General features: G+C 38.8%; 1 protein-coding gene across 3 annotated transcripts in view; it reads left to right on the top strand.

Moving 5' to 3' along the window:
- The first annotated feature begins 261 nt into the window (after positions 1-261).
- The window catches only part of LOC132590749 (liprin-alpha-2-like), a 112,869-nt gene continuing 97,822 nt past the window's right edge, over positions 262-15,308 (top strand). For 2 of the 3 annotated variants that reach the window (XM_060263660.1, XM_060263662.1), the window contains exons 1-7: positions 262-501; positions 1,961-2,107; positions 5,206-5,340; positions 12,036-12,122; positions 12,562-12,645; positions 13,638-13,769; positions 15,201-15,263. In XM_060263660.1, coding sequence (XP_060119643.1) covers positions 367-501; positions 1,961-2,107; positions 5,206-5,340; positions 12,036-12,122; positions 12,562-12,645; positions 13,638-13,769; positions 15,201-15,263 — 783 coding nt within the window. In that variant the 5' untranslated portion in view covers positions 262-366. The remainder of the gene's footprint in view (positions 502-1,960; positions 2,108-5,205; positions 5,341-12,035; positions 12,123-12,561; positions 12,646-13,637; positions 13,770-15,200; positions 15,264-15,308) is intronic. The other variant, XM_060263661.1, reaches the window with a different exon arrangement.

Genomic DNA, 15,308 nt, shown 5'->3' with positions numbered 1-15,308 from the left:
AGTTCTGGGCAGACATGGACACAAGTTGCTGATAATAGACTTTGAACATACGGTAGTTGTGTGAAGCTGTTGTTTCCTTGCATTTAGTTGGAATGCTGCTTTCAGATCAATTTTAGCAAGTTATTTTGGAGGTTTTACAAATGCAGAAAACAGGATCTTAACATCTAATTCACTTTAACATCTCATTTAAAAGTTGATTGTTTATGAATGTTGATTTTGCAAGCCTTTTCCTATTTCCTATTTCCTCAGTAGAGAAATGTTATTGTTGCTTTGTTTCAGCGTCTGTCAAATGGCTCTATAGATTCAAATGATGACACCAGTCAGTTGGTGGAACTACAGGAACTTCTTGAAAAGCAGAATTATGAAATGGCACAGATGAAGGAACGCTTGGCTGCATTATCTTCTAGAGTTGGGGAAGTGGAGCAAGATGCAGAGACAGCTAGGAAGGAACTCATTAAAACTGAAGAAATGAACACTAAATATCAGAGGGACATTAGAGAAGTAAGCAAATTATATCATCTCCACTTAAAAACTGGATGTCATTATGTGAAGTGATGGAATATTATATTTTCTGTATTTTGTGTGTTAGTTCATATTGTAAAAGTATGGGAAGGTGTGGCAAATGATCAGAGCAAACGGCATATGTTTTTTGAATTCTCAAGATGAAGCCCAAATTAATCCATCAAAAGAAGTATAATTTGTATTTCGACATGTGTACCTAATGGGTTCCAAAGTGTTCTGTCCCATTATTTTGACCTGAAGGCTCCCCTATTTTTTCTAGTGTACTAGACAACACATAACACACATACATATGACTATTTCCACTCAGTAAGTTGTCTATCTGCAGTGGACAGCAATTAGGTTTACCTTTTTAAAGGGATTATTTCTTTAACTATGACCAGAGCTTTTTTGTAGAAAAAGCACAACAGGAACTCATTAGCATATTAGACCACACACCCTGACATCACCAGAAGGGCGGTCAACCAGCCAACCCACCTCATAGAGTTTCTGGTGATTTACTCTGGAAGTTCTAGAGTAAAGACACTATAGTCAGACCAAAACCACAAGAACCTTAGCTTTAAAGCAGTTTCCAGCACAGTTACCAGAGGTTGCCATTTTGCTAATATTTTAAACAGAGGAAACAGAACACTGAGAAACTCAGGACTGTGTGTGTTTAAATTTCTGAACATGCTCTAAGGAATAAAGGAAACTGACAGATACAAAACCAAAGAAGAGAAATAATTTGTATGTTTCAGCATATAAGAGATGCAACTGACATCTTAACAGCCAAATAAGGGTTTGGTTTTCCCTCACAGGAAGTAGCATGAGCTACCTCACACAACAGGAGCATGCTTTTTCAGTGTTACAAACTGTCCTGAAAAAAGAACTGCAAGTCACTTGTGCTTCCTGTTTCCCCTGCAACAACCACATGCAACTTTTTCCCATGGTACTCTGGTGACCATTGCAGAGACATGGCATACTATCAAATCAACAATACACAACACATATAATACGGAAGCATGACCATTTGTATGGAAAAGGAAACTCAGTCAAATCAAACTGGAATCCTGAAACAGCTAGGATGAAAGAGGGAATCGGAGGCTGTATGAGTTTCATTGTACTGAGTTTTGTTTACAGTAGAAAGGTGTATTAGCATACCCTTAGGTACATGGGGGCAGTAGCAGGTACAGGAGCAATACCAAAGATAGTAAAAATCAAAAGCACCTTCTCAATCCCAAAATATTTTGCAACTCTTCTCAAACTTCTTCTCAGATTTTCCTTGTACATTCAGACTTTGAGGTTCCTCTTGAGAACAATAAGTGCAGCTTTCTCCTAGCTGATTGTGACTTCACACATTTTGAAGTGGCGTTTAGATAAAAGAAAACTATTACTGGTCTAACATGAACATTGGTAACCTATGTAAGCTGTGGCATTTGATGTTACTGTTTTTTCCTTTAAGGCTATGGCACAGAAAGAAGACATGGAAGAGAGAATTACAACTCTGGAGAAGCGTTACCTAAGTGCACAGAGGGAATCCACTTCTATCCATGACATGAATGATAAGCTAGAAAATGAACTCGCAAACAAGGAGGCCCTCCTGCGTCAGGTTCAGTATCTGGATCAATACTAGGTCTACAAGAACTTTGGAAGAGAATAGTCTTGTACATTTAATTATTTTGTACACTGCATTTTTCTTGAAAAAAAATTTAAATTTGTTGTCTTGCTGTGAACGTAGACTGCCTTCCCAGATATTAGGGGATTTGGGTCAACAAAGAATTAGGATTTGTCTGTCAAGCAGGAAAAGAGGCAATAGTGGATCAGATTAGGCAGAGTTTAATTTCAACCTAAGCCCCAGTTTTAATATAAGTGCTTTGTACTGGAATTAGGGATGCCAAGTCCAATTCAAGAAATATCTGGGGATTTTGGGGGTGGAGCCAGGAGACACTGGGGGTAGAGCCAGGAACAAGGGTGTGACAAGCATAATTGAACTTCAAGGGAATTCTGGCCGTTACATTGAAAGGGGCCGCACACCTTTTTAAATGCCTTCCTTCCATAGGAAATAATGGATAGTGGCACCTTTTGGGGGGCTCATAGAATTGGACCCCCTGGTCCAATCTTTGAAACTTGGGCGGTATTTTGGGGAGAGGCACCCCAAATACATTTGCTGTGCTGCAAATGTGGTGCCTCTACCTCCAAAAACAGCCCCTCCAGAGCCCCAGATACCCGTGGATCAATTCTCCATTATTTCCTATGAGAATAAGTTTCCATAGGAAATAATAGAGTTCCCTCCCCTCCCCCTGCTTTCTCTCTCTCTCTCTCTCTCTCTCTCTCTCTGACTCTCACACACACTTAACTTTCTCTCGTGCCTCCAAAATGAGGTCTGGAAAGTACAGGGGCTATGCTGCTCTCAGTGATTGTAGTCTCTCCCCAAATAATGAAGATAATTCATCTAACAATATGTTAGTCCACTACATACATATCTCAGGCATACAACTGCAGTATGAAATATAAGCTAGACAAATAGGCTGATAACAGACGGCCATTTTGGAGCAGCTTGCAGCCACCCCAAAGAAAGCCAGCTGAAAGAAGAGTGCCCCGGTGCTTCCGGATGGCGCCGGAAGAAGGGACGGGCCTTGGGTGGCCTGGGAGCATGTGCAATGTTCACATGTCCTGCTTGCAGCTTCCTGGGCACTTGTAAGGCGCTCTCCGGGCTCCCAGACAGCCAGCTGCCGCCTCAGAGCCGCCCTAGCGAAAAGGGACCACTTTCCCAGTGGTTCTGTTAAGCCAAATGCCCTCAAAACGAGGTTGGGGAATTAGTTAGGTGGGCACCTGGCTCATTAGGAATCTTTTTACCAATTTATACCAGGCTCAATCATCCAGAGGGTAAATGCTCAATAAAAAGGACTCTAATTTAATAAAAACCAATTGTAATTTATTTAGAATAATAGTTCTTCCACACAAGATAAAAATACAAAACAATCACACATTCACACAGGCCTAAGAAACACAGATAGATTGATAGGGGAACATATAAGGGTAAACAGACAGGGTAATATTTACCATCGTAGTCTTGAGAAAGGTTCCAATGGCGACATCAGAGGACAGGGGAAATGGACCCAAAACTGTGGCCAGAATTGGGGATGGATCTATGCAGCGGAATGTGGGTTGCTGATAGAAGCACACATGAGTGGAGTTGGGTCAAATAGGCTCCCTCAGACCCTACAGGGGCTGGGAGGGAGGAGAAAGGGGGAGGCTCTGTGATGACCATGAAGGCTGGACATTAGCAGAGCCAATGGTGAGTCCTTTGGTGACATCCAATTGGGTGTCAGCTTTGACCAATGAACTTCACCTTAGTCCGGTGAACCTGGAAATTTCCAAGCTGCAATATTGCCTGAGGCGGCTCCAAGGTATTAGACTGGGGTGAGAATGGGAATGGCTGGATACTTGAGGTTAAATGGGATTATCTGGGAAGGTGACAATAGGGAATCAGATATTGGCCTAGGTATCCCCGGTGTAGACAAAAGAGTTGGTAATGACAGGAGATGTCCTTCCTCTTATTCCATCATCTTCTGGGCAGGAAACATTGTTTAAGGTTTTGCTAGACAATCAGGACCAACAGTAGAGCTGTTAATCCATTCATGGGGCAGATGGGTTGCTTGCAGGCCAAGGGTGACACAGGGTGTGTACGTGATCTTCCCACTAAGAAGGAATGGAGTCCAGCCTGGCAGGGTATGCTTGGATAAGCTTATGCCAAGCTGAAGCAGATGCTGGAGATGAAATCAGGAAAGCACGATGGATCCTGGTGTTGTTAGCCTTAGGTTCATGGAGGCAGGCTGGAAACACGGTGGCCTGGCTTCTCCCACTGCAGCGGCCAAGACTGGGCACACAAGGAGCAGAGTTCTGGCTAACACGCATCCAGAGGTGTAGAATGCAAAGCTGCCACATAAGCCTTAGAAGCTGTGAGCAAAGTCCACTTCTTAGAGCAGATGTGTGAGAGTCAAATCTCCAGGCACCCTGGCAACCATACTGGTGATCACGATGTCCATATGTATGAAAAGTAGGGGGCTTTTCCTCACAGTTCCTTTTTGAGGTGGCTGGAGCATCTCTCAGGACAAGGGTAAGTGCAGGATGGGGGCTGCCAGCAGATGTTGCCGTGTGGCCGGTTTTTTTGGGTCCACTTCAGAGACATCTCTGAGTTGACCCAAAGTGCAGGTCTGTAATCAGCCATAGTTCACCACATTTTCCCATTTAACCTCTACCCCTCCTTTAACTGACTACTGTAAATCTGTGGTTTGTTTAATATAATGTCAGGTTTTCCATAGCATATCAGTTACCCTTTCTGCTTTACCTTGATATGATCCTGAATATCTAAATCATGAGGTCTGTATACAAGATAAATTTTTGCTGTTTTGATCCATGAAGTAATTCTCTGTGCCAGCATTACAGCAGAGAGAGGCTACAACTACAGATAGTCTTCCTTCTCTCTTGTGAAAAGCCCCTAGCTCTGCTCTATGGGCAGATGATATGCATCATAAAATTAAGATGTGTGCAAGTCTAGGGTTTAAAAGCTTATAAACTCTATCTGAATTAAGCTTTAATAAGCTTTCACTATTCTTCCTTTTCCTTGTAAATGCCCCTCCTGAACTTCAGTAAATTCCTTATTCAGCTTTAAAATGATTTCAATCATATTTTTCTGGGTTTCAGATGGAAGAAAAAAACAGACAGCTTCAAGAACGTCTCGAATTAGCTGAGCAAAAACTACAGCAAACAATGCGGAAAGCAGAGACATTGCCTGAAGTGGAAGCTGAACTGGCTCAAAGAATTGCAGCACTGACAAAGGTAGGATAAACTAAGGCGTAGGTTAATTGCAGAAATATACTTTCCTTTTACATTGATTGTCATCCCTTTTTCCTCTCTTCAGCATCACCTGCAGCAATAAAAGCCTATTTTGGAATGGACAAAGATGATTCTCCTTTATGACACCGTAAATAAACACTAATCATATATGAAGATATTTGCTTAAATTTGACATAATGGCAGAGGCGTCGCTTGGTATTTACTGTATGGCTTGAGTACATTTCTCTCAATATTCCAAAGGAGGTGTTTTATAATACTTTGTATTATAAAAGAGTTATGATTATTCCAACTCAGCTATAATCATGAGCTTTGTTTGCCATTAAATTTTTTCCATGATTTTCTACATCACATTAATTCAAAGAAAGACTATGATCACTTTCATAAAAATATATGACAAGGCAAAAACCACTTTATTTTCCAGACCCTGCTCAAATTAATTGTGGAGGAGTATAATCCCAGCAGAAGCTGGGTTCAGGTAGCCAGCTCAAGGTTGACTCAGCCTGCCATCCTTCTGGGGTTGGTAAAATGAGTACCCAGCTTGCTGGGGAGAAAGTGTAGATGACTAGGGAAGGCAATGGCAAACCAACCCATAAAAAGTCTGCCAAGAAAACGTCCTGATGTGACGTCACTCCATGGGTCGGTAACAACCTGGTGCTTGCAGGTAGTTTGTAAAGAAGCTATAGCTGATTAAATGTCTCCAATCTTGCGCAAAGTTATAAGTATCTGCACATCTGAAATGTGTATATCTCACAGTGGGAGGATATGGAAGTAACCATTGGTAACAGAAGATTCACAAGTTATTGAGATGACTTTCCTTGGATCTTTGTTGTAATATCCAAAACCAGCATTTTCTGTTGAATTTTGGCCATATTCCCTGCACACTTTGTTAGAAGTAAACCCTATTGACTAACTGTGACTCACCTTCAAAATAAACATGCATGGGATTGCTCTGTTAGGTAAATATATTCAGGAACACAACAATAAAATCCTTCTTGGTACTAAATAATAGAAATAAAGTTTTTTGCAAGCAAAATCTTTACATCAGTGATGCAGGACAGTCAGTTTAAATGTGAAGAGCACCTAAGGATGAATAAACCCTCTCCCCCTAATTTCTTTTTTTTAAATTTACACATTTTTTTGGCTTAATACCCTAAATTTTTCAGATATCCTTGGGAAGGTACACAGTTGAAACTGTTTTACCCATTCCAGCAGTAATCTGGAAATGGGATCTCAAATGCACACATGGAGGTCCCCAGGCACTTCTGTATTGATTTCTGTTGACACATCAACATACAGAAAAGAATTTGTGTATATGTCTCTCCCCTTCATAGAATGAACAGGGAATTCATATAATACATACAATGGAGTGTGTACAATACCATGGATTAGAAGGGTTCTATGCCACATGCACAGTCATATAAATATAGGAACTGCTATAAGTTGTATTGAATTCTGCTCTCTTTGGACTATCATTTCTGACTTCATGTGGAGAAGTAATGGTAATTATTACCAACTTTTTTTTTATTTTGTGCAGTTCAGTCCTACCATCTCTTCAGGGTGGGTCTTGCTATTTTTATATTTTTTTCTGAATTCCTACGATTCAAATCAGAAACAAATGAGATATATTTTGTATAGCAGGGATGGTCAAACTTGCTTAATGTAAGAGCCACATAGAATAAATGTCAGATGTTTGAGAGTTGCAGGACATGAACAAATATTACACACACATCTTTTTTAAAACTCTTAATATTTTTTTTGCACAGAAACATAAAATATATATGTATGCACTTGACAACAACACCATGCCAGAAAGAGACTTTTTTGAAAGCAAAAGCTGGGAATAGCAGTCCCCATAAAACCAGCATGGGAAAGGGTTAGGGGATTATTTTTTGGCACCAGTGGGAAAAGGAAACACCCATGTACCATATAAATCACTGGCCACTTGCATCATTATGCATCTCTCTTTGCCTTGACACCAAGGTTAGTAAATACAGCTCCTACAATAGCTATGAAACTAAGGAGGAACCCTGTGCTGCCCTCTTTAATTGTCCCCTCCTTCCAATGACTCCCTTGGCTCTTGCTCTTTTTTACCCTGCTCTAGGTCTCCATGTGACTTCTGTGGTAGAGGAGAAGAGCTTGCAAGCCTGCCTATTTCCCTCTCCTTTCCAGCTTCACACACAATGGAAGTGGTTGCCTATATGGGTCAATGCTCAGAGGTTGACTGAGGTCCTGATGCTAAGCATGCTTACTTGAGAATAAGCCTGCATTAAATTCCTCCTCAACCTCTGATAGCCCTACAATATGTGTGAAAGAGCTGCATTTGGCTCCCGAGCCACAGTTTGGCCACCCCTATTGTATAATTTGATGATGACCAAGCTACTTTGGGTGTAACACAAATGCATGTAGTGGAATTATATTTGTTCCACAAATGCTTCTTCAGCACACAAACTTGCAAGTTTCCTTCTTTTTTCTCCAAGCAAGGACCTCTAATTCCAAAAATAATTAGCAAGGTCAAGAAGGCCCATATGTTGGGATGGAATTAATTGACAGGAGCCAATTTGGTGTAGTGGTTAAGTGTGCAGACTCTTATCTGGGAGAACCGGTTTTGATTCCCCACTCCTCCATTTGCACCTGCTAGAATGGCCTTGGGTCAGCCAGAGTTCTCGTAGGAGTTGTCCTTGAAAGGACAGTTGCTGTAAGAGCTCTCTCAGCCCCATCTACTTCTCAGCCCCACCTACCTCTGTTGTGGTATGGGAGGTAAAGGAAATTGTAACCGCTCCGAGACTCTGAGATTCAGAGTATAGGGTGGAATATAAATCCAATATCTTCTTCCTTCCAAGTCCATGCAATGATCATTGCCTATGGCCAACAACCCTAAGTGTCCCAAGCATTTTCACGCCTGCTCAGATAGACAGCATACATATAAACCTGGTGGAAGGAACAGTTTAATATATAAAAAAGCATGTATCATGATTTTCTGAGGGCTTTCATAGGTTCATATTTTAAAAGCTAAACAAAGCAATATTTCATGGATTAGATTTTTCAGAAGGCTGGCTAATTTTCTGAAGACAATTTGCCTTGTATCTGGAATACATTTTCAGTCCACTCTGTTAAATAGGCATCTGATCTGTTGACCTGAGAATTTATAACACTTGAATGTGAGGTGCTTTAATCTGCCTTCTGTTAATGATCCTGTGTAAATTTTTAACTTTTAAATAGGAAGAACATATGCATAAAGTCATCAATAGAATGGGTTTAAATAAATATATAATCTAGGTTGTTTCATTACATCCTATTTACAGTTTAGCACAGTAATTTGCAGACTATGGTTCTTGTCCAAGATTCCATGACCTCTTCTACAAAAGATGGAATTTTGCATAAGCGCATGTCCTATTGACTCCAGTTTTGGTTGTGCATCTTTCCATGTACAATGGATATGCAATCACTTTGGTGGCCTTGACTGGACAGAAAAACAGGATATAAATGTAAATAAAGAGATAAATCACAGCATTGCCCCAACATTTCAATCAATAGAAAAGTACTTATATGCAGGATGGATACTAGGAGCTCCTGCTTGGGAAGGAACAGTAATATAGTATAATATTTATCTTAAGTATTTATCATGGGTTTGATCCAACCAGCTTTTCTGCAGAGAAGAAAGGGAGGAAAGGGTCCCCCTTGACCACCAGAAGCCTATGACAGGCACATGCAATGGCAACTGGAATAAGGAGAGGAATTGAGACAGAAAAACTGGCTGGGTCCAACCCATTGTTATGTATTTGTTCATTACATCATAACCTCGTAAACTGTTGTAGTATACTGTTGTAAAATATTTTTAATGTATAAAAATGTACTATGGTAACACTCAGGGGTCATTTTGTAGGAAAAAAGGTGCAGGAGCTCAGTAGCATATCTCATTTGCAAATGCCCCAGGATATTTGTGCAGCAGAGAGAGACTCTCCACTGCATGCAGGCCTTGGCTGAAGGTTCAGGAGCTGCGCTCCTGTGAGATCCTACTGAATTCAAGCCCTGGTAACACTAAATTTGGCAGAAATAGACTTATTCTGTATTGTGCAATCCCTAGAGAAATTTTGGAAGTTCATGGCACACAGAAAAAGATGGTTGGGCTCAGCCTCTTAGGGAGCACCAGGATCAGGAAGACAACTTAGATGTATCCACATACAATATCTATTTGATGCAATGGAAATTGCAAAGCATAGGAATTACCTATATATTCTTAATTCATGTTGGCTATTCATATGAGCTGATTTAAATGTGTATAGTGAATGATACAGCCTGTCCTTGGCTGTACCATTTCAAAGTACAAGGAGAAAGATTAAAACTTGTAGGCTAAAAATTCCCTGCACATGTCCTTGAGAAGGCATCTTGTCTGTCCTAAACCTGGGAATGTTGTACAGCCTGCTGTTTCTGCATACTGTAGCAACCATATACCAAGAATGGAGCATTCTCAAATTCTGATTGGCTTAGCAAGAATTTGGAAGCCCATGTTTTCACAAGGATCCAGGGAAAAGCAGTCATCGTATCTGAGACAGCACCTCCTCTTAGCTATAGTCAGGGTTGTATGAGGGTACAATAGACTACTCAGCTTCCTAGATTAGCCTTGTCTGGCAAGTATGTAGGCTCATCAAAATTCAAGCTGAATTAAAAAAAACTTTAAATAACATTTTAGATTCCATTGCCCTTCCCTCTGTCTCAAGGGAAATGATGAGGGGAAAATACCTCACAGAGAAGAGAAGTAGGATATATTTTACAAACTACTATTTTTGCCCCTTCCTCCTTGCAGAAAAAATGTTCCTGAAAAACAAGCATAAGTACCCAAGTGGTTTTTTCACCACTGCTTGGCCTCAGCTCAAAAAGGATGATGGAAGGAGCTTGCCAGTCAAGCGGCTGGGTAGCCCAGTTTCCATAACATTTCAGCAGCCAGTGAGTACTTCTCCAGTCTGGGAACTGGGAAATTATCCCATTGAAAGAAACATGTAGGAAGCTATATATCCAGAAACACCTTTAAGGAATCCTAAAAGATTCCTTTTCTTCTGCTGAAATGCCATCTGGCATAAGGTGGTACACAAATTTATCTATAAACTGCTGCTGATTGGCCCATCCTAAGAATCTGCTGCTTCCGTAAATTCCAGATGCGACTATTTCCCTTTGGCACCTCAGATGAAAGGAGACATTTCTTACATCTGAGTTGGCAAGTGGAGTTATTACCACCTTCCTACATGCTGAACCAACTCCCATGCATGCCATTTTCGATTCTCATTCATGTCTTTTTATCACGTCCTCCTTAGAACTGATCTGGACTGTATTGTTCCAGGCATTTCTCATATAATAAAAGGGAAATAAGGCAAATGAACCTTAGCTTAAGTGTTTGGGTCTGGAAAGATGGGTAACCTCTCTCCTTGGTACCCTGGCAGTCTGATCCTGCCTGTAGCAAAGAGGAAATGCTATCCATGATGTAATACTCAAAGACTGCTTTCCCCCGGCCACTTGAAAGAATTGCAATTTTACAGGTAAGAACAAAAATCAATTTTCTAACAAACAATCAATTTGCCTTTTCTGTCAGAAAGGTCTTGTATGATTGGAGGGCCTTTATATTCAATGTCCATGTGTTCTGAATACATTTTCAGAATTGGGTACCAACAACTGATATTATTTGTGCCGTTTCATAATTGTGAGTGCATTGACGAGCCACTATGCTAAATGCAGTCCACTTAATGGACCATCCAATAAGCAACCAATTTTCTGCTCCCTTCCTGGGAACGAAAAAATGGAAACTGTCAAGCATGCAGCTAGAGGGTTGATGGTGGACTGTTCAGTTTAAAATTGTGCTTTCAAATGTTTTCAAACAGTATTTGTACCTTTATTGGGTGAAAGGCATTAACTAGCTGATTAAAGTTTGAATCCTTACATTTTTATTTTATGTTATTAGGTAAAGGTTCATTTGTGTAGGCCTTTTAACTTTTCCCAATGTTGTTCAATGTTGCTCATAATGAGCATGGAATCCATGTAATTATATGCCCAGAAAACTATGCTGCAGGAAAACTGAGCCATAGTCATGGTAGAGTGATAAGACAAGTGCTTTGCATTCACCACAAGCTCAATAATCTTTATGATAAGCTGGAAAAGTTGTTTTCATTGACTGTTAGTAATTTGCCTTTATACTTTATAAGGGAACCTATCATGGCATTATAAATGACTAACCCATTTGAATTAGTGTATTTTGTTACATTATACATTGTTTCCATTATGATAATGTAAGATTTAAAAAAAAAAAACCTCAAAACCTGTTCTGGCATTGGAATCCCAAAGTCTCATTCAATTGCTGAATTCACCAAAATTCCAATCAGACCTCTTTGCCAGAATTGCTTAAAATTATTGAAGATTAATTTCTCATCAGCCAGCCATCACTAACCTGGAATTTCCATACTTGGGTTGTTGGCTTTTTTAGCATTCTGTTGTTTTAAGTTCATCCACATCAACTGCCTCATGTCACCCTATTGTAAGTGTGGTTTATTCTACATAAAATTATGTCAGTTGAAGTATTAAATTTGCAATCACGCTTTTCTTTTAAGCATTCTGTGCTGTGTTCCGTTCAGTGTTGGTGTCTTTAGTTCTGATTTTCAATTTTGTCCCTCTCCTTTTCCTTGACTTGTTAGTCTGATCCAACCTCTTCTACCTCATCTGATGATTATCAATATGTTATGGAAGCTAAACTACAAGAAATGATCTCCATACGTAGGAAGGTAGTCCTACTGGACTTTACTTTCTATTGCTAAATAGAGTCCATCTGATTTTGTTTTCATATTCTTAAGAACTCTGTTTTTTAATTTATGTATTTATTTTATTGATAATCAACCATTGTGTCATTCAGTGCTTAAAGAGCTTACAATTTTATGATGGCAGGTTTGTTTTCAAACCATACACAGTTTGCATGTTACATTTGGCTGATTTCATTGCTCATAAATAACTCCAATGTTTTGCTGAATGCTTGGATGTTAACAGGCCTTGTAGCTGACACATTTCAAGCAATGCTGTTCAGCTGCCTGTTTGAATAAAAATTTATTTTTTGAAAACTAATTTTGCAGTTAGTAGTAGCTTGCTTTATGTTTTCTTTAAAACTAATTGAGATTTTAACTCACAATACTTTTTTAAGTTTAAAAAAACTCGTATTATTTTTCACAGGCCGAAGAGAGACATGGCAACATTGAAGAACGCATGAGACACTTGGAAACTCAGCTGGAAGAAAAAAACCAGGAGCTTCAAAGAGTATGTCCATTACAGATAGTTTATTGTATGGTTTATAACTGGAATGGGTAAAGTTGGTTTTTCATTCTGTTTTCATGCACACTATATAGGCTGGTTCAGGCATTCAACTGTATTTTATTATGTTTTATTGCTGTTTATATTGTAAGCTACTCTGCCTTCCTTTGAGGTAGAAAGGCCCCTACTAAATGTTTTAAATAAATAATATACAATAGCATCCGTGTGCATGTAAGGATCCTGCAACCAGCAAGGGTCATGTGAAGCACCAGTTATATTAAATAACACATCTGCTGTAGCCAGAGGCACTCTTTTGAGGTGCCATAGTTGCACAAATCGCAAAGCCATGTGCGTAATAATCCCTAGTGAAGTGATCACCCTGAAGGTTGTCAGATTTTGACACAACTAACAAATTCACTGTCTATGGTATGCACGTTTGTGAAGATAACTGCAAAGATTGCTTTATTAGCCTACGCCTAGTCAACTGTTTTAAAATAGCTTATGAACAAACCATCATTGTATTTTAATGAGACTATGTCCTCTCTGTAACAGTTTGCAAATGTAAATGTAAATCTGAAAATGTAAATTATGCAACATGAATGTTGGCAAAATGAATTCAGAGATGTATTACTGAAAGATTTATTACTAAAACCCAGAATTCCATCCATTTGTTAATATTCAGATATGAATGTGGTGACTCTGTTAATATAAGAAAATTATTAGCTATCAACATTGTGAAGGAAGGTACAATGTTGATAGGTAATTTTTTTATATTAACAGTCATCACATTCAAATCTCAATATTAGCAAGTATTGTACAATATTGTGCAATATTCTGCTTTGACTCTAGTACTGATAAAATTTATTCTTCAGCAGCATTTGCTTTGTTATGTATTACTGTTATTTTAGTTGCCTGTACCAATATTTATGTTTCAATAAGAGCAGCATTTTAGTTAACATTGGAACTGCCCGTTTTGTTTCCTTGATACTCAAATGAAGGCTAGACAAAGAGAAAAAATGAATGAAGAGCACAACAAACGGTTATCAGATACTGTGGACAGGCTTTTGACAGAATCTAATGAACGCCTGCAGCTACATTTAAAAGAGAGAATGGCAGCTTTGGAAGAAAAGGTAATATTAAATGATCAAGAAAAGTAACTAGCAAAATCAATGCAGTGATTTTTTAAAATCACAATTGAAATATGTTCTTGCTTCTGTGAAATAAAAGCTGCTGAATGTTTATGGCATGAAACAAGACCACATGAAATCCTCTCCTCTCATGCCCTTTGGCACCCAGTCCTCTATCTTTAGGGGCTATGGTTCAGTGGAAAAGCACTTTGATATCTCCTGGTGAAGGACATCAGGTAGCTAATGCTGGAAAAGGCATTTTTGTTCCTGAGTGCATAGAGAATAGCTGTCAGAGTAGGCTGAGCCAGAAGGACCAATGTTCTGTCTCAAACTGAGGCAACTTTGTGCATTCAATGGGCTTCTTCCCACATGTGTGAGAACAATGCATGCCCAACAGTGTTTGCATAGATTGGATCATGCCTTTGATGTTTAAAAATTTTAAAAATCATTTAAAAAAATGATAGGTATGCTATCTCAGTGAGCTATTATATAGTAGACTTGTGCAAGGGAGTTGATTACATTTCTTTCAATGTCATTTATTTAAAAATAATGGTTTCATTAATGTTCTGTTCCATATATTTTTGCTTTGTTATTTTTCTTTAATTATTGTTGTTTTGTTTTCCATAATTTTATTTTTGTGATTGTTTTTGATTGACTCCAATGGACGACACAAACACCCACACAAACTGTTCTTGGGTCTGTACTTGTACAGTTGTAATCATAGTTGCTACAACTTGCAGTTAATCAAGAAAGTTCAGAGCCTCTCTCCCCTTTCCCCTTAAGCAACACTGTGTTCTTTCTGGGCCCTCATTTAAAAATGTTGCCTGCCTTGTGAAAAAGAAACCAATAGAGGCAGAGACTGCAATAAAAAAAGAGGACAGAACAGAATGAAAGAAAATGTTTTTTCTATTATAGGCTGTTTACCTGGATAATTTGTTTCATTTTAAAATTAATTATAATAATTACAAAACATCCTATTTTGTTACTATTGTAATTAACAATGAAAGAAATGCATAAACCTACTATATTGTACCTAGAATCAGTACAGTATAGTGGTTAAATTGTTAAAAGGATAGATCTGGGCTGTCATCCCTGCTCAAGGACCACACTAGATAACTTTGGGGCAACAATTCTTTCTTCTCAACTTATTTCAATTTTACTTCATAAAATGGGAGAGAGGGAAAACCAATATGTCACCCTGAGCTCCTTTGAGAGGATCAGGATAAAAAAAAGATGTTAACAATAACTTTTGACACAGTAAAATCAGGAATGCGTTTATTAATAAAACAGCATTTTCAGAGGAACTATGTATCTGAGATAATAGACACATTATTGCCATTGCATGAAGAATGATAAAAAAGACTACTAGGTCTGCTTAATCTTTTTACCTTGATTTTTGCTGTATCTTATTTTGATTTGAAATTTCTCTCCTAGAATGTTTTAATTCAAGAATCTGAAAGCTTTAGGAAGAACTTGGAAGAATCTTTACATGACAAGGTATTCTAAATATTTTTTTCCTCAAATGGTAATTTTATTTATTTA

This window comes from Heteronotia binoei, unplaced genomic scaffold, assembly GCF_032191835.1.
Source record: "Heteronotia binoei isolate CCM8104 ecotype False Entrance Well unplaced genomic scaffold, APGP_CSIRO_Hbin_v1 ptg000648l, whole genome shotgun sequence".
NCBI lineage: Eukaryota > Metazoa > Chordata > Lepidosauria > Squamata > Gekkonidae > Heteronotia > Heteronotia binoei.
This window is presented reverse-complemented; position numbering and strand designations above follow the sequence as displayed.